Source organism: Orussus abietinus, unplaced genomic scaffold (genome assembly GCF_000612105.2).
Source record: "Orussus abietinus isolate OABI.00-Male unplaced genomic scaffold, Oabi_2.0 scaffold28, whole genome shotgun sequence".
Classification (NCBI taxonomy): Eukaryota; Metazoa; Arthropoda; class Insecta; order Hymenoptera; family Orussidae; genus Orussus; species Orussus abietinus.
The window spans coordinates 807,642-834,359 of NW_019394431.1; the positions used below are offsets into that span (position 1 = coordinate 807,642).

At 51.4% G+C, this 26,718-nt stretch overlaps 1 protein-coding gene across 8 annotated transcripts in view; it reads right to left on the reverse strand.

The window, feature by feature from the left end:
- The window catches only part of LOC105701189 (poly(rC)-binding protein 2), a 126,256-nt gene that overhangs the window by 27,299 nt on the left and 72,239 nt on the right, over positions 1 to 26,718 (reverse strand). For 3 of the 8 annotated variants that reach the window (XM_012427710.2, XM_012427705.2, XM_012427703.2), the window contains exons 1-5: positions 19,360 to 19,499; positions 13,912 to 14,176; positions 6,167 to 6,223; positions 3,818 to 4,216; positions 1,644 to 2,039 (exon numbers count right to left, since the gene is read on the reverse strand). In XM_012427710.2, coding sequence (XP_012283133.1) covers positions 1,644 to 2,039; positions 3,818 to 4,216; positions 6,167 to 6,223; positions 13,912 to 13,992 — 933 coding nt within the window. In that variant the 5' untranslated portion in view covers positions 13,993 to 14,176; positions 19,360 to 19,499. Of the gene's footprint in view, positions 1 to 1,643; positions 2,040 to 3,817; positions 4,217 to 6,166; positions 6,224 to 13,911; positions 14,177 to 19,359; positions 19,500 to 26,718 lie in introns of those variants that run through there. The other 5 variants (XM_012427709.2, XM_012427708.2, XM_012427704.2 and 2 more) reach the window with 3 other exon arrangements.

Sequence of the window (26,718 nt, forward strand, 5' to 3'; positions counted from 1 at the left end):
AGAAGATCGGGTACCCCGAGCAGAAAAATCTGACACTCGTCTATCTCCCGAAATTATTTCCACTTGACGCAAATATCGAATAATATCGCAATATAAATTGATATCCAAAACCCTGAAGACGACTCCGAAGTCAGTTTCGCCCCGGCATTAAATTTCAACATCGAGTTTCACGAGTTAATTATTAATAATTAATCTCGCCAATTTCGAGGGATGTTTATCCCATGGAATTATTTATGTAGAAAATAAGGGAGATTAACATAATTTCTTCCTTTCAATATTATAGGACTGTAGAGAGTAATTAGATCTCCTTCGACGATAGATTTTTCGCTCGGGGTGGATCCGATGGGTTTTTCTCGTAGACGAGAAATATCGAGGGCGCATCCGGTCCTGTGGCGAGGAAGGGTCCTGACGATCCCCGTTGACACGTTGCAGGGTAGACGAGGACACTGAGCAAAAAGCAGGGTCTCTTCAAAGGTGGTGAGAAATGCAGATGCGGTAGAGGGGTTGAACTTTGGCAGTGGACGGTCGGATGAGGGACAACAGGCGGCCTAGAAGAGTTCAAGGGTCATTCCGAGGTACACGTGGACAACATCCTCTACGCGACAGCTACGGCGTCCAGCCGACCGCGGCGACCAGGCGCGCCGGCCCCAGGAGCTCGTCGGAAAATCGAAAGAGTCGGAAAAATAACAGAAAGAGAAGCCGCCCCGACCGGCGGACAAAGTGCCCGGAGGCGAGGCCCTCCGGGGAAGAGGTAGTCCCTCCTCCGGAGGCTCGTCAGGGCAGACGGCAGAGATCGGTCCACCCCGACGTCGCGGTCGTCGTCGTCGTCGTCGACTTTGCGAGTTCTCGCGGACCGGACGGCGCCTTCGATTCCACTACGGGCTTTTCTTGGATTTTTCCCGCCCATGAAAATCCCCCGCAAAATTTTCCATAAATTAGATGCACCATTTATCTTCGGAATCATGGCGATTCCAGTCAAATAATTACTCTTCGAATTAAAAAAAAACCTATTTCTCCGGTTCAATGGATTTCTTTTTCTCAATGTATCCTCCATGTCTTCCACATCGCAAATAGACCGACGCCACTAAAATATACAGCTAAGACCTGACAAACATAAATTTTAATTTAATATTTAATTTGAACCGCGGTCATAAATTTCTCAATCAAAGAAAATAACGATTCAAGGGTCAAGATAAACCCGGAATCTGGAGCTCTCGTGCAAGAAACGCATAGTTAATGAAATAATCGCCAATGCATATCCTTGCAAATTACCATTGAAGTAACTACAGACATATAAAAAAAAAACAATCTGAACCGCCTAGGCTAGGTGAAAAAAAAATCCAGGAAGAGCCGCCGAAAGAGTCGAGGGGAGCCCGCGCCAGTTGCGTCCTTCGGCTGTGCGCCCAGGGGGTGTCACGGGGTGTGTGTGGTCCGGTCGCGGCCAGGTCAAGGGGCAGGTGTAGACCCACCCCGGTGGACCGGGCAGCGTCCTCGGGGCGGTGAGTGGTGGGGCATGGGGGGAGGAGGGGGGTCCGTCGTTCCCTCGTCGGTGACCGGCCGCGAGCGAGTGAGTGAATGAGTGAGCGAGTGAGTGAGTGAGCGAGGTACTCGGAAGGGTGGATCACGAAAAACAAAAGACTTACGACGTCTGCCACGAGGTGTGCGGGCGGGAGGGCTGCCTGCAAGTGTCCACTCTTCAGCAGGGGGTCGGCGAGGCCTGCCACGCTGGCGTGTAAGGGGCTGGGCTGGAGGGGATGGTGAGGGGAGGCTAGGTGAGCCGGCAGGAGGGGATGGCCATGAGAAGCGGCGAAGGGCGAGGAGGGGTGGGCCGCGAAGGGCGAAGTCAAAGTTTGGGCGTTCAGCGAGGGTGGGGCAGGCCCGGCAGGGGGGGCGGGCAATGGCAATACTGTACTTACGTCCGAGTGGGCGGGCACCGCGTAATTACCCTGGATGGTGTAGGCTTGCCCACCAGCCAGGATCACTGGCCCACCAACTTGGGGTTTGGGGCGATAAGGGATCGTGGCACCTTTGGGAGGGGACTGAAACAGAAGAAGAACGGCGATTAGTGCCCGGTGCCGCCGGCCGGCGGCGCTGGTGGTGCGCGGCGCGCGCGTCCCTGCGACCGACTTTTCGACCCCTCCGGTAGCTCGGCCCCTGAAGAGTCCTCAGGAGCCGGACCGCGACGACACGGTCCCCTCGATGAAGCTCTTTGGAAGGGGCAAAGAAACGGTATCGATGCCGGAGGCCTCGGTTTCGGTCGCTTCGGTCGCTGATAGGAACGCACGCTGGTCGGAGCCGTGTCGATTAGGCGCCTCGAATGGGACACTCGGGGACGAGTATCCGGATCGTGCGCGTAATCGACACGACTCGTCCAATCGCAGGATGCTTATTCCTAGGACAATCTGGGAATTAATGCCAACTACTTCTGGGCATGCCAAAACCGATCGTTCCGGAGACTTACCGAGAAAATTAAAATTTCATTCAACCGAACCTTTTCTCAATGCGTCCGCGCCCACGTAAGAACGTTAACGTTCAACCGAAAGTTAACGCTCGCGGCGGCCGATCGTTATGTGCCTTGCCCGCGTCATAAAAGTTCTGGCAAATTGTGGTCATTACCTCGAGTTTATGCCTAGATTAAATACACTCGTTACCCCCGTCTTCGACATAAGAGCGAAACCGTGCCGCAAACGTTATACGCCGGTAGATAAATGTTACTTCCGAGCAGCTCTCGAGGGCTCCAGTAGCTTGACTCGTTAATCGAGCGAACACGCAGTTTCGCGAGCTCGAGATGATACGTTTACTCCCGAGTAAATTCTGGCGCCTTTTTTTTTTTTTTTTCCAAACGAGAAAACGCGTCTCCATTAGCGAGCCTAGGGCCGCCGAGAGGTTGCAGAGTCTTCATCCGTCGATCGGCCGCTCCGAAACGACAGACGCGATGAAATTACAAAGTGGAAGGCATCGGGGTGGTAAACTCGTAAAATACGTCGGCACTAACTTAACGGAACGGCCGTTAAACGTCCTTGCGTAACGCAATTAGCGAGCGTTTTCACGGAGCGACCGCGTCCATCAGCGCGGCCGGCGTAAACGCGGAGACCTCTCCGATATGCCCGGTGTCGTCGACTCATCGGTTAATGCAATTACTAAGGCCATCAAGAAAGGAAACGAGTCCATGGGCGGATAACCAGCGTATCCGCCCTCGAAGAAATCGTAACGACGCAGCCGACGAAGCCACTCGACGCATCCCGTCCGCCATCGTCGAGGAGAGCCAGCCACCCGCTAGAAGCCAGCTCCCCTCGACTCCACGATCGAAAATCGACGCTCAACCCTGCGGCTCAATCCGGGAACAAGAACCAAAATACTCAAAGCGAGGTCGCCCAACCTTAACCACCACGCGATGACGAGGGTTGCAATTTTTTTGTCTAATTTTTCCCACCCCGATACAAGACCACGAATCCTCTTAATCGCAATCTCGGTTGACGCTAGAATAATCCAGACCGCGGAAACTTCTCCAGTCGGTTTCCAATCCGCGGATGCCGTGTTTTTGTTAAACGATAAACCCCATCCCGGAGCAATCTCGAAGTCTCTGGCCCCCAGGAACACGTGCAAAACCACAGGCGCGTCCGTCCAACAATCCCATCCCCGGCCTAAATTGCTAAATCAAACCAAACCCTGGCTCGGGATTAACCGAAACGCGGAATTAGATCCGGACAGAGCCGCAGCGAGCGAGGACGCAGGGACGCCAACCACGCCGTGGTCGAGGAGGGGTTGGGTGCTCCCGGGTCCCTCTGGCAAGGTCCTCTTCAGGGCGAGGACCTACCTCTAGCATGACGCAGCAGATGTGGTATATGCACTGCGTGATGGCCTCGCTCGTTCCCGATATGGTGACGGTGCGCTCGGTCGAGTTGGGCAGCATCTCCGAGGCGACCTGGATCGAGGCCCCGGTCACCTCGCGGATCTCCTTGATCTTCGAGCCCCCCTTGCCGATGAGGGAGCCGCACTGGGAGGCGGGCACGATGAGGCGCAACGTGATCGGCGGCCTGGGGACTCCGCCGCCGCCTCCTGCTCCGCTCCCCTGGATGTCGTGGAACTGCGAGCACCACTCCTCGAACTTCTTGCAGATCAGGGTGAACGCCTTGAAGATGGAGTTGGTCGGCCCGGTGACGGTCACTATCCGCTCCGGGCAGGAGCCGTCCGAGATGTTGATCTTCGCGCCGGACTACGGGGCACGGTAAAACGTTCATTAATCCAAGATCCATTAATTACGAACAATAGTTCACTAATCCTGGGTACGAGCTAGGGGAAAAGATCGTCCCTAGGACCATAACACCTAAAAAAAAAACCTCCTCCCTGATATTCAAATTCAGGGCCCCGATAAAAATGCCCCCGTAAATCTACACAATCATTTTTTGTATTTCTACGCCACGACAAAACTCACGTGAAACTATTCTCTAATCACCCTCGTTATCTGACATCAAGTTAGGAAAATCCCAGTAGGTACATTTGATTGAATTAAAAATTCACCGACACGGTGGAAATCCCAATTACGAGGTGAATGTAGATATTTGGTTTTTGTTTAATTTCACGTTTTCTTTCTACGGGAGATCTCAATTAAGGGGCGTAATAAAAATGTATGTAAATTTCCGGGGATTTTTCCCAGGGTACTGGCGAGTCCGATTCGTTATTCCGAGGCGGGAGGTTAATTGAGAATTCTGCTAGAAAAGTGGCGTATCCAGCCACGCGCGTTGGGCCACCGAGTCGCACCTTCGGCGGAGTCGGCCGATCGGCGTCGCCTATAAAAAGAATTCTTTCCAACGTCCCGGGGCTCGTTAAAATTCTCACAGATGGCCGAGGGGACAAAAAGAAAGAAAAAAGGATCGGGCGCAAGTGGCTGGCAGACCGACCATTAGACCATGAAAGGGTTACAAATAGCGAGCACGCCCACGACCTCGCGTTTCTTTCCGGGCGACCGCGACGGCGCGCGGGTGCACACCAATTCCTCCCTAACGAAATCCCCGGTTCGAATTTCCCGCGTTTCCTGGACAAGGTGGTAAAGGGAGCGACCCGGCCCGTCGAACTCGTTACGCTAACAATGTTACGACGTTTCTCGGCCGACATTACGACGCGATAACGTTCCGCCCTCTCGAGCGCGAAGACGCGTCGGTAGCCAATCTTAGACGAGGCTTCGCCCACTCGCAAACGTCGGCGGATAAGTCGATAAATAAACCTAGGGTTCGCACTCTCGTTATACCGCGATCCACCAATGTCAGACCGATAAATCTGGGATGCGTCGACAGTTATCACCGGGTATAAATCCAATCCGACGACGCTCGGCGAGGGCTCAGCTCGCTGCACGCGTCCGCGATTCGCGAATTTCGAGCTCGACAATGGCCAGAGGGGGGGCGCGATAAAAATGACATACTCAAGAGAGGAATCGTCACGGATCGCTCTTTAATACACCGCGGTGGAAACGAGGCCCCCCCGGGACCATTGTCGAAAGCGGCTCCCATACGTCCTGGCTGTTTATGACCACTAAACCGGGGCATGCTGCTACGCGAGTAAATTGCGCTCATTGCATTAATCCCCACGTATTGGGAATACCGGGACAAGCGGCGAGTCGTTAAAAACCGGCGCAGGAATTAGGCCCGGGAATAATCGCTAACCGAGAAAGCCGGGAATTCCTTCGGATAGATAAAGGTGCCGACACTATCCGCGTAAGTTCGCGATTCGGGATTTTTCACGGCTAGTTGACACTTTTCTTTTTAGGAGAAGTAAAGGTGGCCGGGACAAAATTTCGACGAAAATCCGTCGACATTTTGACGGTCAAAGTGAATTTCTCGTTATCTACGGTGCGGATTACGAGAAGGAGGGGAGAATAATTAATTAGAGATAAATGAGCGCATAATATTCCCGAGAACTCGCCGCGCCGAAAATTCTCGAATCTCGACCAGCGATTCGTTTCTTAGCGTGGTTCGGTTCCCCGGAGTGTAGGCACTCGAGCGATTCGTAGGTGAAGAGGCCATCGGCGACGTTGATTTTCGCCCCTCCCGAAAGAGGAAGGAAATCGACATTGGACGGCGCGAACGGAATCTCTCCCTCGGGGCCGGAGATGGCCGGAGAGAGAAGGGGTTGGCGAGCAGACGTAGAAGGGGGAGACCTCGGTAATTACCTCCTCGCGGAACCTCTTGACGATCTCTCCTTTCTTCCCGATGATGCTTCCGACTTCCTGCAACAGAGAAAAGAATCCATTCGCCGTTAGTCCGCGGCAAGATGAAGGGTGGAGGGAGGGCGAGAAAAAGGGAGTCCGAGAGTCTAACGAGGGGAGTCCGGGAAGAAAGAGGCACGGATTCCAGGAATTCAAGGATTCCAAACCTCCCTCCCGAGGAGATCGAAGGAGTGCCCCGAGACGCGTCTACGGGGAAGGGTCTCGCCTTCATTCCGCCGAGTAACCGCGCCATTATTTCCGTCCATTCGGATAGGGCTCGGGGGGGGGGAGGGGAGGGCGACGTTAAATCCGGCGAGGGCCGGTGAAACGCGGCTCTCCCCGAATCTCCTCCGGGCGAGGCTCTCGGTCTATCTCGGGCCGATCGCGATGCACCGGGCCACGGTGCAGCCGCGGTGCAGACGCGGTGCAACCGCGGCGGGATGCAACGATCCCACGAATGCTGATGCGCGGAGCGATACTATTCTTAGGCCGATCCGCACTCTCGCGGGCTCTCTGTCCAGCCAGGTCCCTCTCTCGGGCCTCTGTCACAGAGAGGCCTGACCCCCCGATAATGTCAGCTAGGCTTGGGCTACCGGAGCGGTATGCGCTCCCTCTAAACTTAGATGGAGCCAACCCGAGGTCGAACAAATGCCAACGTCTCGTTCTCCCCCGGTCGGTACCGCGGCCGTGTCCATCACGGGGCTTCTCTTGGCTAATTCCCGGCTTAGTTGTTTCCCTGGCCGACGACGAGCCCCTCCTATCGACCTCTCGACCCCGATTTCGAGAACGGGCCGAATTTTCCCTCGGAAGTTTCCGGGGATTTCACCCCTACCCTGAAGAAAAAAAAAAAAAGAAAAAAAATGTCATCGAACTAGACACCATTTTCCTTATTCGAAGAATAAGGAAAATAAACTGGAATAAACTAGATGCAACGTTTAGTCGAAATTGTATTTACTTGAATCGAAGATAAATCATTCTTGGAATTAAGAAGATATTTCTTTGGTTCGATGAATTTCTTCATTTTTTTTCCCCCTTGATTCCTTGATTTCCATAGAATTTTTTTCCTTTTTTTTTCTTGTTTCTTTGTTTTGTATACTGCATACAGTATTTTCTAATATCGCCGAATCTTCCATTTCGAGCCGGTCGATTCTCGGATTTTCTGCAGATTTTCGTTCTCTCGATGCGTTTTCCGCCACCGGCGGATTTAACCTTCCAATCCCAGCTCCGTTCTCGAACTTTCCACCGATTCCTTCGAGCATGGGAATACGTCCTCTAATTTTCGTTCCCTCCCCCTGTGCATCTTCTTGGCCTCTCTTCTCCCGAATTTTCCGGCGAATCCGCTCCACCGAGCACTCCCTGATACCGCCGGATTTTCCCTCCCTTCCCTCCCCGGTTCTTCCGCGCATCTCTTGCATTTTCCGCCGATTCGACTCCTCGGAGCGTTCCCTAATTTCCTTCGCTCGCCGTTCTCTCCCTCGAAGAAGAAGAAGAGCGAGGGAATTAAGTCGAAGAGCCGAAGTCATCGAGGCGTCCCATTTCCAGATCCTCAATTAAGGGGATCCTTTTAGCGGGTCCTTATTATTCCTGGGACCGAGTCACCCCCCCGATACCGATATCGCGAGGACGCACCGAGCACCCCCCCAGAAGACGATCGACGTCAATTACGCGCGCATTACCGTCAATCGGCGCGCATTACCCGAGAAATTTCCCGCACTTACGCGGCATTAACCGCGGGAAATTTCCTCCCTCCACCTCGGAATTTCTTCCGACTCGCTAATTAGGTATCTCCCGCCACAATAGCCGCGGTACAAGGCCCGGAAGCTGAATTATTGTCGGTACCACGCAATCCCCCCCTCACACCCCTTGTAAATCGCTCGTTTTCAGAAATCTCTGGCAGGAAAACTCAGGAAAGAAAAAAAGAAAAAAAAAATACCTACACCCGTCCAATCGAAAAATAAACCTAATTGCGAGAAAGTCGAGTACCAAGTACTCTCATAATTACCTATAATGTCGACCGGCATGAAACATAACCGAACGTATGAATTAATATCCAAACTTCTGAGCTGAGCGAGGGATGGTCAAGTCTGAAGTATTGTTAAAAAAGAAAAAATTCTAGAAACACCCAAACCTGGGGTAGCGAAGTGTACTATAAAAGCGATATACCATGGCGCTCTCAGTAATTAATAAAAGATAGTCACCGAGGAGGTTACCTGACGCGACATGAAGTATCTAATTAAAAAGGACCTCCCAAAGGGCGCGGGTGTAAGGAGACATCCCCCGTGAATTTGCGCAAAACCCGGGTAAAAAGTGCATTCCTTGGTACCCGGGGCCAAATAGCCCCTCCGTGGTCGTTAACACCGAGGTGTATCGTCTACGTGGCAGTGAAACGCGCAGGTGAACGTCAGTTCACCTGCAATCGGGTAAAACACCTGAAGCCGCGTATATGGAGTTTCCACTTTCTACTCAATGGCACGACCCGAACCGCCTAGTTTCCCACTCGCGTTGGAAAATCACGGGTTCGATTTTTCCTCCTTTTCCTCTGCCCCCTTCCGAGAGGCGCATTATCATTACTACTTTACAGCTCGCTTTTCCACCGAGCCGGCCGTTTTGTCCGTAGGATAATTCCGAATATTCCGAATATTCCCTTACGGTCGGGTGCTCGGCGTGCGATCGGGCTCGTGTAAGTCGTCCCTATACACACATCCGATATGGCGGATCGATGGTGCATTTAATTTCAGGGGATATCGACTGCGCTCCTAGGAGTGCACCTCGACGTGGTTGGGTATATACAAGGGGCCGAGGAGTTTGCGTCAACTTCCGCCGACGGTAAACTCCCCTGCGGTCCCTAGAGTCACGTTACAGGGACGAAAGTTTTCCTGCAAACACGACCCTCGTAATAATCTCTTTACATTCTCGCATTTTTGTCCGGGGCACTCCGTCTTCTCGGGTTTAGAAGGCGACGGGCCACCTTTATGAAATTTCTCCCCAACTCGTTTAGAAATACGATGAAAAAAAAAATACTAATAAAACCCGATATCAGGAACAAATTTCTTTAAATGTGAATTTTCACCAGCTGATCCAGACTGGAGGAAAATTTCAAGTGGTCCACTCTTCTTACAACGAGTTGATACTATATATTTATGAAGCGTTGAAAAAATATTAAAAAAAAATAGAGGATCGGTTTTGATATCGTCCCTTCAGTTGAGTTGAGTTGAGTTTAGTTGGACGAGGAGATCGGCGGGTTATTCGAGCGACCGGGAAACAAATATAGCTGGAACGAGACGGGAGGATCGGCAGGGGGACGGATGTCGGGAAGGAGGCTGGATGGATGCCAATTATCGAGGTAACGAGTCTCGGGAAATTTACGAGATCGGCGCTGGAAGGGCGCTCTCCCTCCTCGGCGAGGGTCGAGGGGGCCGGATGAGAAATCGGTACATCGAGTGCACGTACGTGCACTTAGCGTTGCCGCGAGTTTCCCCGCGGGATTCGCGGATGATCGAAACCTCGACCGGGCATCGCTCTCTATGGGTATTAATATCCTCCCCATGTAGGGCCGTGCCACGTAAATCGAGAAGAAATCCGTTTATTCATTTTTTAAATGATTTTTTTCTTTTTTTTTTTATATATATATGGTATTCAGAGAATTTTCCCAAGTTTTCGTTAACATCAAAAAATCCTGAGATTTAAAATGAGATCATTAATTATTTTACAATCACGTATAACTGATTATATGATTATCATCTGACAAAACATTGAAAGCGTGGCTATGGGAGAGAAAAGGCGACCGCGATCGCTGAATTCTTATCAGCCTTGGTAATTCGTGAAAATTAATTTTTTTTCCAATAATAACTGACGAATGGATACGATTATAGTCCGATCACAATCCGGCGAATGACGGAAGGAATGACTATGAAAAATGAAAAGCGACCGCAATTGCTGGATTTTTAACAGCCTTGGTAATTCGCGAAAATTCTGACGATGAATTTTTTAGAAGTATTTCTAACAATTAATACAATTATGGTCGGATCACGATCCGACGAATGACGGAAGGGAAGCCTATGAAAAATGAGAGGCGACGCGTTCACTGCACTTTTATCTAACAGCCGCGGGGTAATTCGCACCTCGCCGTAACCGGAGCCGATGGATGAACGGCGTGACGTCACCGGAGGGCTCCGGCGCGGATATTCCGCGGGGCAAATTGAAAAATCGCTTGACCCAAATGAAGATTAAATCCGTAGCGCAAGATAGGAGAGCTTGTTCGGCCAAGTGGTCAGGTTGTACTCCCAGGGGAAAACAACTCGGGGGATCGCCGCGATAACATCGTCGCGATTAATATCGCAGGAGTGCAATCCCGAATAGGACAACCGGTTGGCCTCCGGCCATGGCTCGACTCCAGGATACTGGAATCCATAAAGGCCCCTGCACGCTCGGATAAGTCCGCCAAAACGCGAAAAAGGACGGGAAAAGGGACGAGAAATCGAGCGGTCGATTTATGGAAGTCTAGAAAAGAAAAAAAAGGAGGGGGAGATAAAAGAAATTCGGACAAGAAAGACAGGATTAATCTCCAGGGTGCCGGAGAATAAAAAAGGAGCGCCAGGGTCAGTGGCATTAAAGTCCCAAGGGATACCCGACCGCGACAAGGAGCGACGAGGAATTAATAAGGAAAATCCAAGAAACTCGACGATAACGTACCCCGGGATAACGAGTTATTTATTTCGTCCTCAGGAGTAACAAGGGAGGGCCATCCCATTGTCTCCAGGATATATCCATCCGCGGGAAGAGACCCCATTCAGCAATTACACATTGTACGTTGCCTCTGAAAGGGAACATCTGTAAGGAGTACCTCGTTAAGGCCTTTCCGGGGGTTTTCTGCGGTAGTAAAAAGTAGCTTAGAGCAAAGCGAGCTTAAAGGACTCGCCGGACGTCGTCGTCCTCTCCTCCTAGGGGCTCGAAAAAGATCCGCGAATTAATTGGCATGAAAATAAAAGAAGAAAAAAAAAAAGAGAGAGAGAGAGAGAAAAATAATTAAGCAGCAATTAAGGTGACTTCTTCCCGACGTAACGGGCTCGGGACTTTAAGGCGCACGTGGAATGTGGAACGATTCTCGATATAAACCCCGAAACTGTACCAAGGAGACCCGGGGACCTTCACCTTGAGCTTCCACGAGTGTCTTAATAAATGTTCATTCTCCTTCTCGAGGCTGCTCGGTAGCACGTCGAGGAACTATCAGTCGTGCTCGTCACTATCGACGATTACACGACGAGAAGTGGACGGATGCCTCGATGCGTCACGATGACGAGTGGGAAATATTCCAACCAGGGGCCTGCCAGTTGGCAGGAGTCTCTTTCACCTGGACGAGCGGAACGAAGATCGCCAACGAGCTCCTCCCCGCGAGAACGCGTATTCATTCCAGCCTAAGTATCCTCCTAAGACGGCACTTTAATCGAGCGATCCCGAATCAACCTCGAAACGGAACCGCCAATATTTCACCTCCAAATCCTACCTCATTTCCTAAAATAATTAAAATTAATATAATACATTTGCAATAAAATTGGAATACATATATATATATATTTTTTTTTTCAACACCGAACACGTTTGTCCATCCCAGTCGATCAGCTGTTCGCGGCGTGACAGATCTAATCGGCGGTTAAATCGGCAGTTATAATTTCTAGGATCGGTAATGTCTTCGAGATGGAGGGAACGATCGATATTCTAGGCGAGGTTGGTTTGTTGCACCGTAACCGTCGTTATTCGCACGTGTCCAGAGGGTTCCATTACTCGAGTAGTCGGAGTGGTCCTTATGGTATCTCAGAGGTGAAAATCGATGCTGGATGCAGGAGAGGTCCTCCGTCGACGTGGCCAGTTGGCAGGGTTTCCCCTCCACCCGTTTGGACCGCGAGCGGCGACTGCGGGCGCCAATGTCGCGGAATCGACGCAATTGGAACGATAATGGAATCGCGACTCGGCATCGAGAGAGCCGGCCGGTTGGACGTCGGCCCTGGCCGGGGTCCAGTCCGTCGTCCGCGAGGCGCACCGCGGCGCAGACATAATACGCCTTCTCCTGGCCAAAAACGCGGCCAGACGTATTTATTTCGCGCGAACGAGGAGCCCGATAAGGGACCCGAGAGGGTCTCTCGCTATTTAGGGAGCCGAATTGCCCGCCGGGGCCGGTTCCACGGGGGAAAACGGCAAAGTGGAACTCGACTGTTCTAGGTACCTCGGTTGACCACGTGGCACAGCCAGCCACTACAGAGTCACGTAGGTGTCCCCGGGGATGGCCACCCACGCGGTTCCTGTTCAACTGAGCAAGGTATCAATTTCACCTAGTCGATCCTGAGGGATAAAACCGAAAGAAAATGAGGCAAGGTTCCCGAGAAAAATCGAGAAAAATCGAGAAAAAGTAGAACTCGCCCTGTCGAGGTACCCTACTTGTCCAGTTTATCTGGCTATGCCACTACAGAGTGGTATAAGTATTCGCGGGGACGATCACCGACGCGGTTCCTCCATCGCCATAGCAACGCAGCAATTTCAGCTGGTCGGTCCCGACAGACACGACCGGAAGGAAGCGCGGTTCCAGGGGGAGACGAGGAGGAGCGAAGCCGTATTCCGGTCGGGGCGAGATGTGTAAAAACGAGGGGTGTAATCAGATTTGACGCGGAAGCACTTCAGACAACGTCGAAGGCGAAGGGGAAGCCCGGCAAGGGCGGTCGCGACCCTCCACCCCGGGCACCCCGTAAGCATCCGCCCCCCAGCTGCGTCCAGCTAGCCGGATTTGCCTCCAGCTGCGTCCAACCACCCTCGCCTCCTTCCAGGGCCTCTGGAGGAGTTAAAGGGGTTGCGCCATTCAGATATGCAGAAACGTGCAATAATTCCGGGCCGCCACTTCGGCACGATCCGGGGAGGAGCCTGGCCGCGTGCGCGAGCAAGTGTCGCCGAAAAGGGGGAGGGACCCCCCGCAGGGGTCTCAAGAGAGACGAAAGGGAACGTGGAGGAAGAACGGGGTGCCCCACGAGGGTACGACGACCCGCCGCCACTTTCGTCATCGATTGCCGACCTGGCCGCCGGAGATAACTCTCTGTACCCTGCATCTTCCCTTATCGCTCGAGTCTGCCTTCGTGCATAACTCTGGACCATCCCGACCCTCGTCCTCCACGCAGTCGAGTCGAGGTTCAACGTCATCCAAAATCTCTATACGATCGATCCTTCCGCAGCCGCTGTTGGCAGAAAAATTCGGGATAATTCGAAGGAGACCTCTAAAGACCCTTTTCCAAAAAAAAATTCGGAGCACTTGCCGAGGTGGGGCATTTCCAGTCCGAGGTTCGGTGTCTGGATATCTCCAACCAGTGAGTAAATTATCATACTTTGGGCGCTCGTAAAGCAGGAACGACCTTAGGGTGGTCGCACCTCGCGCTTCCTCTCTTCTCCATGAGCTGCTCGGGCGCGCGGCTGCGCGCATGCGCCCCGCGAGCAGAGAAGAGAGGGAGAGGGACTTTCTTACGTATCCATGACCCGAGTCAATAATAAATCGGTTGGTGTGCGAGCGTGCCAAGAGGAGCGTGCCTCTGAATCACGGGTTTATTTTCCGTACCGAGGAGCCATCGACACGGGCGGCGCGTTTCCCCTCGAGGATTCGCGGATTCGCCCCGCTAGACGGAGAGATAAGGGAACGATAACCAGGGAGAGAGAAATAAAGATATGGGGTTTACCTTTCCCTGCATGATGAGGCGAATCGTCAGGGTGACCGAGGGGTCGTCGTTGAGCACTGGCTTGTTGTCGATGCCGTCCATGGCTGCGGTTGCGGCTGCGGAGATGCGGCTGATGCTGTTGCGGCGAATCTTGCCGGAGCTCGCGGGGGGTATGGGACCGGAAGAGGACAAGGAGGACAGGGGAGAGGTAAGGCGTGTGATTTTGGCTGGGGGGGACTCGGGGGACGTGCTCCTTAAACGCTCCCAGGTAGACTCAGACTTCGTACTGAAACAAGAACGAGAACATGGTGAGTCTCCTCGCCTTGTTAACCGGGGGACGAGAACAAACGGACCGGGCATATTTATGCTAATTCGAGTTAAGCACTCGGAACGATCGACCCTATCCAGCGCCCTATTCAGACCCTATCTACACCCTATCTAGGGGAACAGGGCGCATCACGATCGACTTCGAATTTCGATTACACCAGTCTACTCCAACTTGTTTCGATAACCTTCAAAGATATTCCAGCCGATAAATCAAGTCTCCCCAACGGCATCGATCTAGCCTAGTGTTTTCCGAATAAATATTTATAAACGACATTACAAGGTAATCTTACGAGGCGATCCTCTACTTCGTAGTCAAATCGCCGAGATTTAATCTCCGAATTCGTATAAAAAGAATTTCTCCAATTTTATCAAATTTCATCTCCCAAGGGAAAAGCACGAGACGGAGTATATGCAACGAAGACCTCTTTTAAGGTGAAGTTAAACACGTCGAGGAACTTGATCGACGTCGATAAAGAAGATTTTTCTAAATGCCTACGTTGCGGTTCATTTTTATATTGACAACTGTGTCGAATTATTTAACAAATTTTTTTCAAAAGTCCAAATTTTCAATGGGTCAGGACAATTCTTAGATGATCAGGAGTGACGTGTTTGGTCTAATACCCTTAAAAAAAAAGTGTTGTATTCAAATCGACTGATTTGAAGGGGGTTTCACTTCACCTTAAGAGCTCTCAAAACGACCTACAGTTAAAGTTCCTGGTAGGAGGTAACTCTCTTTGGGAACTCTTGTATTCTTTCCCGGAACTGCATCGAGGGTCACGATGCAGTTTCGGCGAGAAGTGCAGGACACGTGTGAGACTTGCATTCGGGATCGTACCCATGGCCTGTACCGAGCATCCGGTACCGAGAGGCGAAACGCATGCGCGTGCCGCAGCGGCTGCGAGGCCTATAATCCAGCCCGTAACGATTGCAATCTCTATTGTGGCATAATGTCTATGTTGCTGCCGTGGATTATCTGGTCCTTACTTTTCTTACGCCCCCCCTCTTATTTCTTGCCCCCCAGGAATGCGCAGGAAAAGTCGCGCTCCGGTTGTCCGAGAATTCCAGCGGTCTCTCGCGATGCATAAAAGAAATTTCTTTCACCGTCCAAGATATCCCCATTAACCGAAATTCGGATAGTTTAAAAAAAATGGAAAATTCTACTCCAGGTGTCCCGAATCTCGATTCACCCCCGCTAACTCGTTAGCTTCGATTAACCGGAGTAATTAAATGAAACGTCATTAATCGAGGTATGCCTTCGTCGCTCGAATCAAATCATTGTCCGCGTGATAAACGTATTTTGCGGTAGATTGAATAAAAGTATCACCGATTTCACCATTTCCCTGCATGTGACCCCGTAAATGGGCGAGACCACGTGTCGCGATGTCACGCGATGACGCCCCCCGATAAGCCGGTGGCGTTATCGCGCCGATCCGCCCAGCGTTATCACGGGGGGATTATTTTTATCCACGGGCAAAAAAGAGAAAAATTCGGTTCATTGGACAAAAACTCGTCCGACAAGCATTCGGGGTTAATTTACAGATGAGCGAGCCAAATTTTCAATCCACTTAACCGAAGTTAATCGCGTAAAGGGATTGTTTAAATCGTTTAGAAATATCCTACCGGATATATCCGCCCGATAAGCCAAACATTTTGGTTACGTGAAGGAAGATTATTGTTCATGGATTTCTCGCTTTTATTAATCACGCGAAGGGGTAATTAATAAAATAAATCCCAGGGCGACTCGCCCTTCCGGATGACTAACGCCTCTAATTTCAATTACAATTTTTTCCTATCCCCCTAGCCGGGGCCCCGACCAGGCGCTTAATTAAAAATTCCAGCCGTGCACGTGTAAAACTTCATTTCGAAATGTCTAATCATCGGCCCTGCAACGAGACTCCCAATGAGGATCGAGTTATCTCCTTCTATCGCGACTCTCCGTATTGTTAATGGCTCGCATCGCGCTCTGGGCGTTACGCGTGATAAAGAAAATGTTATTTAATAAGTAAGGAGGGGGTCATATCGCAAGGCGCGATAATGCACGATCCGCGGTAGAGCGAGCACTGCGCGGTGAATTTTTCCCGACCGATAACGCTAATTACCTCGGTAAGTCAGACGGCGTACCAATAAGCATCTGCTTCAAGAAGCACTTATTGCACGTACACAATCGTCCACATCCACGCATACAGAGGAATTACCCCAAAACAAGTATCCCTTTCGACGTAATATTGGATGCAGATTAATTGTTAAACATGAGATGGTATTTGTAAACGACCCGCGGTCACGTAGCAATATGGCGGAATGAGTATATCTCTAAGGGTGAAAAATATGGCCTTCTCGATACGTACGCACAGAGAGAAGTATCGGCTGCACTAAGTGCTTTATGCGGTAAAATAAACTCGGCGATATATTTGCTTAACCGTAGCGGGCCGATCGCCGACCCGTGGGGAGCGCGGCTCCGCTTCGACACCTGGTTTCCCCTGTACCGGGGGCCTGGGCCAATCGGAGCGCGCGCTTTCCATTGGCGCCGCTCGCGCCGGCCAATCGGATCGGCGGACGCGGCAGACGGGTCGCCGGCTCGGCTTCCCCCGGCCCTCATTTTCCGTTATAGCGAAGCCGCGAAAGAGAGAGAGAAAGACTCGCTAATGGCAGCCGCGCGGCGCAATTTTTCATCTCGAGTTACGAAGCAGGTTCCGACGTTTTCCTCGGCGCAGCTTTAAGGTTAGAGATATCGCCCGATTTCAATGCTCCGGGCGGGTAATTACGGCCACGTTGCCGAGTCCATTACGGCACAGATAACGTTCCCGTTGGACCTGAATTCCCAGGTGCAAATTCGTCACCTTCGGAGGAATCGTCTGTAATAAGAGAACGTTTAAACGGTCTCGGCGTCCGCGGCCGCCGGTGCGAATTTCGAAATTTCAAATTTCGCGCGGTTCGAACGGGGACTTTTCCGCGGTACGCGATGGGACTCTGGACCGTGCAATATCATCGAACTCGGTTATTACCGTGCGATTTCTCCACCGTCTCTTGCAATGCCATCGGCAGGGAGTAATTTCGCGGCGATTAATGTGGCGCGTTGTCCGCGACAGGGGGAACGGGGCACCGTGACGCGCACTGGCGTCGCGAGGTGGATGCAACGCGTCCCGAATTGTAGCCGAAAGAGGCAATCAGTCAACGGAAGTAATTACTATAATAATCGAGAGTAACGTGAATCTTTCCAGAAACTTCGGTTTTACGTCTCAAGACTACACGTTGTACGCCGTTTTCAAGCGTAGACTTCCACTAACTAGAATTCTGCTCGAAAATAAAGTCAAATTTTAAATCGCAGACGGGAATGATTTTCTCGACAACCTGATATGAAAGAGTCCGTAGAGATTCGAGCGGGCAAAGCGATCGAAGGTCCACGTTCCCGTGAAATCGTCAAAGGAAAGCGGACCTTACGGTAAAATGGAAACATCCTCCTCTCCCGTAAGCGCGTTCAATTACCTCCGCTCCGCTCTTCCGGCTCGTCCTTCTTTACCGACCAAGTCGCGCGAGAGGGACGGACGTAGCCGGGGAGCGTGGGAGCGAGAGAGACAGAATGACGCGGAGGAGCTGTTCTCCGACGACGTCGTGAATGGCGCGTGCCGAGGACCGTAACCGGGGAAAGGAATGCAGCCGCGAGTCGTCGACCAGAAAGCGCCAAGTATTACGAGAGAGAGAGAGACGCAGCTACACCGGGGAGCGGGCGAGCAAGAGAGAAAGACCGCGCCGGCAAGCGGCAAGGGGAAGCGAGACGGCGAGCCTGAAAAAGAGTTAACCTAACCTAACTCGCGGCGAAAGGGACAAAAGCGGGGTTTCTCGGTGCTCCGCGAAAGGAAATTAATCGGGGGTCGATCGTTCCTCGCGACGTCTCCTTTCCTCCCTCTCTGGCGAGCTCTTAATGACGCACGTCTCTCTCCGCCACAGTCACGCAATGAAACGTTGCCGGGAAGTCCAGAATCCACGTACGAGTTATAATCTACTTAGGTTAACTTTCACGACTCCCCGATAGACCTTGCACCTCCCAATGGACGAAGCCTTTTCTCTAGCGAACCTTAGACTAAATCGGCTTCCTGGCTGAAATCTTATCTTCGACTCTGAAAACCATCGATAACACGTTCTACCTATCGCACCTTGCAACTAAAATCATAAATCATACAACATGAATTACAAAGAATCGTATAAGTATCGGTACAGCTTCCGACAAGAGTTAGCAATGAGCTTTCTTTGATATATGCGAACAATAGGAATACATTGCGACACGATTACTCAAGACGAAGAAGATTTGCCAGGAAGCATTTAGTAACCGTTAGGACGGGCTACAGTTTGGCAATCGGCACGGAGCAGCGAGGACCACAACCACCACTCTACCATCCTTCGAAACACCACTTCCCCCTCGGCATGCCCTAAGATGCGCAGCACTGCATTTCACTCGATATAACCTACGCCACTTCGGAGCAAGCTCCTCGTTAAGGTGAGACGGCCTGAGAATTCCTGCTCCGCAAGCGGCGCTAAAAAGAGAGAAAAACCCAGTAAAATGAGCATAAACCGACCGAGCCCGAGACGAGGAACCCGGCAGGCCATCTCTTTCGACTCCGCTCCAGTCGGTACGAGGCGCCGTTGCCGCGTGTCGAGAGTTCCATCCAGTCGAGTCTCGTCCGGGAACTCAAGCGACGACGAGGAACGTCGACTCGTGTCCATTGGCCGCGATCGAAGGCACCGCGCGGAGAAGTTAGCATCGACGGCGTTCGATATCGGCGAGAAGGGGCGCCCCGCGCCGGCAAGGCGGCAACGTTGCGAAAATTTCGACGCCACCTCGCTCGGTCTCTCTCGCTCTCTTCCGCTCTCGGGTCCGCGCCGCCGGGACACGCGAGAAGAATCCCTGGACAGGGAATTAACCCACGTCGAGGATTCCCAATAAACGGCCTCTAGGGAGAACCTGGAACGCGGGATTCGAATATTCTCGAAAAGAGTAACGGAAGTATCGGGACGCGGTGCCGGCGGCGTGGCGGCCGGCTGTTATGGAGTCCGCGCCGCGGCGTTCGTCCGAGCGACCAACGCCGCGACGCGCGTCGTGCTCGGTTTTTCGCTCGCAGGTATCTAGATCGAGAAGCGAGAGGTTACCTAAAGGCACTCCTTGATACGTTGGTGGGACCGCGTACGCCTCATGGGCACTGGCACACGGACCGCGAGACGACGCGAGGGAAAAGCACTACACTACGCGGCACACCAGGAAAACTGCTTGCCCACCACCTCGGCGCACAGCGAACGGATCTGCCCCGACGAGGCGCGGCGCTGCGCGCGCCGTTGTCGCGTGTACGCCGCCGCCCGGTGGCGCCACCTGCGCCGCGGCCTCGACTGCGCGCTCCGATTGGTCGGCGCGCGCGCCGCCTGTTCCGCTACTGCTCGAGTCAACATGGCGCGAGTTTTCAAACAGCCTGAGATACCGGTTACCATAAAAACGCGATCCATCACCACCCTGATACAGTAAATCGCTCTATGAAGGAGTGCCCTCGATTCTGTAAATTCGTTAGACATAATAGATAGAATTACTATTTCAATAGGAATAGGAGGTATAAATTCGAACGCGTCATGACAGGTTATGTCTAACTCTAATTCTCTGTGTGTAACTCTAATGTCTACTCTAATTCTCGATCACCGCTCGGCGACGTTATTTAGTCGAGACATTCCATCAGAGGTAAACACGTTTTCTCTTTTAGTAGCTAAAACCACTTTGCATCTGCATAAATGTGCATAAATGCCCTGACGCGAACACGAGGAAGCCTGCCAATTGTAAGCCGTGCATAAGGAACCCTGCGTAGGATCCTGATTCGCCGAACTTTCCGCAACTATGCAAATCGGCGTGCAACAGCCTCCACTGCGTCTTTCTTCACGGTGGGTAATGTTAATTTGGAGGTTAAGGTTTATCCCCTCTTCCATTGAGCGTTATTTCTCCATTTTAGGTGTGTTAGATATATCTCCCCAACGTGAGGAAATTTATGCAAATTATTGTATTTCTTTTCGACAGCGGGTATGTCGGTAAGAGTTACGGCGCGCGATTTGAATCTCAGGGAGATAGAAACATTGACCACCTCTCGTAAGTATACACAAAGAATTCGGATTTCTGAATTCTTTGGCACGCATAAATACGGGGGTATATATCCCGGCGTATATAAACCGAGTCCGGGAATAAGCAAATCTGACATTTTTAAGGGCGCCATCAATTGAAATGCTCGATATTTTTCCCAGGCGCGGGACGGGCACCTAGAGAGCACACGGCGTTAAGAGGGAATTCGCATTCGATGGGAATAATCGATGGCCCGATAGGGAAGAGATGGGACGAAGGATTACGGCGTGCGTACGATAGGACCATTTCCTGAATATCGGCTCCACCGCCGCCATCGAACACGGTCCACCTACGGCGAAATGGACGGGCGGACGAAAACTCGATTATCGCGTTTTCAAACGAGTTCTCCACGGCAATTCAACTTTTCTCTCCGCCCGAAGGACGGCCTCTGTTAAATGGGTTAGTCCGCAAGGACGCGGACCGATCGAGATGGGTTCTCGACGGGATCCAAAGGGATGCTGACAAAGAGGTCCTTCGACCCGATCGAGCGAGAGATTTAACGGAAAGTTTTGGGAGAATCGCACGAGATTACGGTAATTACCGGAGGAACCTTTTGCAAGGCAAGTATCGGAAGACCGAGAGCTTGCGGGGAGAAAGAGAGAGCTGGGAAGAATTTATGATCTTTCAATTTAAAATTACAAATAGAAGCGCCTCAACTAGCGGATGGGCATTAGGGGGCGTTAGTACTCCCAATGCGACGGAATAAATAAATATTAATGGAACGCTTTGACGCGAGGAGGAAGCGTAAAAACTGTTACGCCGCTGAATTATGATTCAACACGGCGTGGCGTGCTGAGGGAAGGAATTAAGGAAGGTCTTATAAATAATAATCGGAGATTCTTATTTACAATACTCCGGAAGTTGCACCGTAAATAATGGTACCCTTCCCGGAATTAATTGCCCTGTTTTGGTTCTCCTTAATAATCATATTACAAGGTCCTAAAGCAATTGTAATATTTTTCCCAGCTTCCCGGCGGAGGAAAAATAACCATCCAAATTTGGGAATAAATCTGCGCCGGGATTACGTCCGTTAAAACCGGAAGCGGGTTAGTCAAGCTCTTAAGCCTGAATGCCTGGGATGGAACGAGGGAAGAGAGAGCACTTCCGAGGATTCGCCGGTAATTTAAGCTGTTTAATCATCGAATTACGAATTAACACGGCTTCGGGCCGGGAGGTAACGGAATGAAAGAGAAACGCCAGTCAGCCGGTGAGTAAACAGATTGAAGGTGCGGAAAGAGAAGGAGGTGTACGGGGTCTGGCGTGAGGCATCATCCATCGTCCACCACCCACCACCCATCGCCCAACACCCACTGGACGAAATGAGACGAACTCGTACCAGGAGTTGCAAGTGGAGGGACAGAACGGCGAGAGGAGGAAGACCGAACGGACCACGACGATTTTGACACACCTGTCGCATTCCCATTCTTAGAACACCGAGAAAGCTTCAGGAATAGACTCTAGTGCTTAAGGCCGTAGCGAAGTTAAGATTCCGAGCACGAAGCGCAGCTCGTGAGAAGGAACCAGAGCCCGGTGTCGCGGACCATAACGCGAAATCCCTGGGATAACTCTCGCCGAGGTACCCAGGAGAGGACGTAGGGACATTAGGGAGAAAATCCAGGGAGCACGGGAGAATCCTCGGGTCCTGGCGGTCGAATTCCTAGGTAATGGGGAATTTCATTCATTGAAATTTCCGTAACTCCATTCGGCCCGGTGAAAATAATTTCATATCCTGCCTATCTTATAACCGGGCTCTGAATTTACCTCGGCAAGCGGACCAGTGCCTGTAATTATGAGCGGCGTTCCGGGAACCTAGAAAAAGCCGCGCGATTCACGGGTTGAAACGCGGTATTTAAGTGACCCACTCGAGCCGAAAAGGTCGACATTCAAGGCGCCTCTAAATTTACTTTTGCCAGTTACTCGTCGGCCGGGCACGGCCTCTCGGTGGCGAGGTACTCGAGTACCTGGGCAGCCATTCTCGAGCGAGCCATTGTGTCGGATTCCATACTTTTGGCGGTTATTCAGCCCCTGCGAGGTTTATATCCCCTTTCGGGAGTCTTTCTACGACGAGTCGGAGGAGGAAGGGACCGGAGGATCCGTGCCACGTCTGGGACGAGTCGGCTCGGTTGGGCATAGGGATTAATTTAACGACGTCGTATCCAGGAGGGCCGGGATAAACCGGGGCGTACTATACTCCATTAAGATTAAAATTAACTCCTCGCGGGACAAGGTGACGCCCGAATGGACGGTGCGCCGGGTCTTCCGGAAAATTACGTCGAAGAAGGCTTATCTCGTGGGTGGATTTTGCAGGGCCGCGCACGGAGGACCCGAGGGGAGAGCTGGGACCCGCGGTGCGGAAAACCGGAGCAGAAAACCGGAGAGCCACTCTTGTTCGTCCAGCCTGCGACTATATGCAGAGTATAACGGGAGAAGAAGCCACCGGTGACAAATCGATAAACCGATGGACGATATACCGCCGCGTTGCCGTACAGACCCCGACACTTTCGCATAGGCGCCGGGTTTACAGGGGCACTCGTCAACGCCCGGAAAAAAAGGAAAAAAAAAGAAAAAGAAGGTAGACTACGACGGCCAATTTAAACGGGAAAGTTCGATCGATTCGCACATAGGGACCTCGACCCGTTCGCGTAAGCTCCATTTCGTGGGGCCACTCTTAATTGGAGAAAAAGTCTCTTGAAAGAGCCATTTCGCCTGATTTACGCACCGTCGATCCGCCGCGCAAATTGACCGAGCCTGAACCCAAGAGTCAATTGTAGAGACGTGGATTCGTTTTCCCGTGACTTAATGAAACGTCGCGTTTTTGGTTTAATTTGTTTTTCCTACCGAATCTTTTTTTCTTCGCTTCTGTTCGCGGGAGACTGAACCCACGTAACCCCGACGTCGAACTAATTAAACCCGCACAATATCGGGACCGTCATTAATTCCAGATGGTGGAAAGTAATTTCTCAACGGTTCGGGTCTCCATCTAACAGGCAATAATCCCGGGAAGCGATTTATACGGCCCCCGGTTTACTTTTCCCCGTTGAGAAATAAGGAGCGAAACGAGCACCGCTGTATAGGAAACCGAGGGCGACTTAAATATTGCACTTTCCGGATGCGCAGTGAGGAAGTTTCCCGAGTGCCCCGAGTTATGGATGCTAGTTATTGGGAGCTTAGCGTTTAAAGCCAGCTCGGAAATTAAATTTAAGTTTAAAGACAGGGGAAAGTATATTTCTGGGTCAGACGAGGCGTCACCGTTTTCTGCCTCCGGGAGGCGCAATCCGTGAAACATTATTCCGTTGACATGCAATTCGCAATGCGAATAAGGGGCGAATAAAGGATTCCGCCGCTGTCGGGAGTCGCTTCGAAGCGGCTAGGAACTTTCCTCTCGGAGAAGTTATAAATAAAACTGTCGGGTTTTAGTCGGACGACACTTCCGTTCCCCGTTGCAACTGTCAATGCAAGATCACCGTTACGAGCCTGTAAGTCGGAATTTCAGTGTCGGTCCCGAGTTTCCTCTCTCCGATGGATATTGAAAAAGTGTTCCGCTGGTTTTTCCATTCGACATAAATTCCGGCTGGCAAAGCGATATTTTTATTCTTTTTTTTTAATAGCTTTGTGGGATATTTGTTTTTGTTCTAGCTTCGTTGACGCGAGGGTCGAAGGGCTCTGTTTCCTATTTTCTATTTTTTCATCCCCTTTTTCGGGTCAACGCGCCTCACGGTTCGTACGCGACGAAGCAATTTCGGAATCGACCAAAAAGTCGAACCGTTGCTTCTCGCGGAAAAAAAACCGCGCCCTGGCGAGCGAATTGCGCTAAATCGGTATTCCTTCGCGTGCATCGATATTTCCAACTGGGGAAATGAATATCGGGCGTATTGACAACAATTGAAAATCGGAAGTACGCTGTCAAAACGACATCGACTCCTCGTTCACTTTTTAATCTTCGATCAATAACGCACTTTTTTATGTTTTCAGGTCTCCCCGCGCCAAGAGTCGTGGCCTTTTTTTGGACTTCTGGAGATTTACGACGCTGTCGAGAATCTTATTTAAATTCCACCCTGGGAGGACCATTTCCGGGATCCTTGCCGTGGCTCGCCGACTCCCTCTTTCTCCTTGGCCACTCTCTACGCACGGTCACCTGTATTACAGTAATAATAGCGCGCTACCATCCGCTGCGAAGCAGGAATTTAATTATGATTTTAGGCGGTGCGGAAAGCAATTATCGGAAATTCAGTTTGCGACGGTCAGGCGGAACCACGCTGCCGGACGTGGTAGCACCGACAGCGCCGAAAGCACTGATAGCACCGATAGCCATCAACTTGCACAGAGGCATTTCTTCCCCTAATCGAGTTTTCTCCCCTTAACAGCGCTTAGAAAAATAAAAAAGCCCCGGTAAGTTGAAATTCATAATGTTCAAGATTTCAAATTCATAATCTTGGGATAAAGTCTAGTACATTGAGAGCGTGAATTTCTGAGTTTGTGAATTTGTGAATATTTTCAACACGGTATTAGCGACTCCGTCTCCAGACTCCGTCGAGTCTCCTCTTCCCCGTCGTCAATTCCGTGTTTATACACTAATTTCGTTGATTCGGAGGCTTGTACGCGTTTATGTAGCGAATTCGACGCAGAGTTCGGCCCAGTTAACGCGAGTGAAATGATCTCTCGAAGAGGATGTGACGATCTCGCGAATGTCTGCGACGTGAACTGGGTTTAATTCGGGGTAGGTAGCGATTAGGCGTCACCGGGTGTTCTCGCCGATTTCTCGAGACGACGTTGTTCCCCGGGGGTTACGTCTTTGCCAGGGTGGCGGAATGCTCGTACGCGCGATCCGCAAGTATCTCGTTCGAGGCACGGCTGTCTCATTTCCGTCGCCCGCCGACCCTGGATATCTCCTAGGAGAGCTTGTAAAGCTCCACGCCCTCCACAGCTGCCACCCCCATCTCTCTCTCTCTCTCCTTTCTCTTTCCGTCACTCTTCCTTCCCGTTCCACAAGGGAACTTTACGAGCCCGTTCGCGGCCGTGTACTCGCTGCGCGTCGTCTACCCAGTGTACACCCTGTAGGGAAGTTAAGCTTTTCGTTTCGAACAAGATCTCGAACCTTAAGCCGATACGAAAGCGTCACCTAAGAGTTCAATCCTGTACAAAAGTTTCCTGAACAGGATGCACCGGATCGTTCGAAATTTTCCAGCAAGGTCAGATAAACTCCAGAGAAAGGAATTAAAAGTGGTTGTAAAGAAATTGAAAATAAAATTCCGCGAGGGTAGAGACCTCCCTTAGGGTCTCCACGTTTAAGTTGAAAAATTAGAAAAAATTCGATACACCCTGTTTGGTGGAATTTCAACAATGCTCGTTTAGACCCACGTTTAGGTTTCGCCGCCTCGCGAAAAGTGGGCGGAAAATTACAACGGGGGATAGTTTTCCGAACCGCTCGAATAATGTTTTTAAATCGCACCCGATCGAATTGCATATGCAGGTATGCGCGGTAGAGATCGGTGCAGTTTTTACGTGCACGTCGACGGCCCTCTAAATCCGCGGCGGCCTTTCAGCGGCGAATCGGCCGCGCGTCGGTGCGCGGCGAATGCATTCCCCTGTTACGCCCATCGACCTGCATCGCGTTGCAGCGACTCCGCGCGCTGCTGCAACGCGCGGAGTCGCTGCACACGCGAGTGCCGCGCGTTGCGTCCCGTTATGCCGCGTTACGGCGCGTTGGACAGAGCCTTGTACCGGAAACCGCAAAACGCAGGCCCGAATGTCGAATGCGGATTTACAGCCAAGAGCCGCGGCCGCCCGCGGAATAATTTCGACTGGGTTGCACTTCGAGTGCAGGGTCAAAGTCGAGATGCAAGATGGACGTCCAGGTCCATGCGTTGCACTTTGAAAATAGAGGAGGAGATTCCGGACTCCGACATACCGTAGGAAACGTGAAAATTTCAGGAACAAACTGGGTTAAATAAGCCAATGTTTGTTTAAACAAAGTAGTTAACATAGGAAAACTTGAAGAAAACCACACCCAAGGGCAAAAAACGAAAGCACAAGTTTCCAAGTAGCCGGGGCCAGGGGCGACCGAATAAATTCACTCCGAAAGGGGGTCCATGAAATATAAAATGAAACTCAATAAATAAACATAGATTCAGCTCGTCGGGGGGTGAACATTTCATTTGAATTTGTGATTCCAGCAAGGGAAGTATTATTCGTCGATCTGGATGGCCGCAGAAAGAGGAGGTGATCGTCGTCGAGGCTCCTTCTGCTTTCATCGGGAATCCTTAATTAAGAGGCCAGGACCCTGGAGGACGGTTTCGAGAGACGGGGCCTACCGGTGTGCTTCAAAGGCATCGTTTCGCAGCTAAATCGCCGCCTAT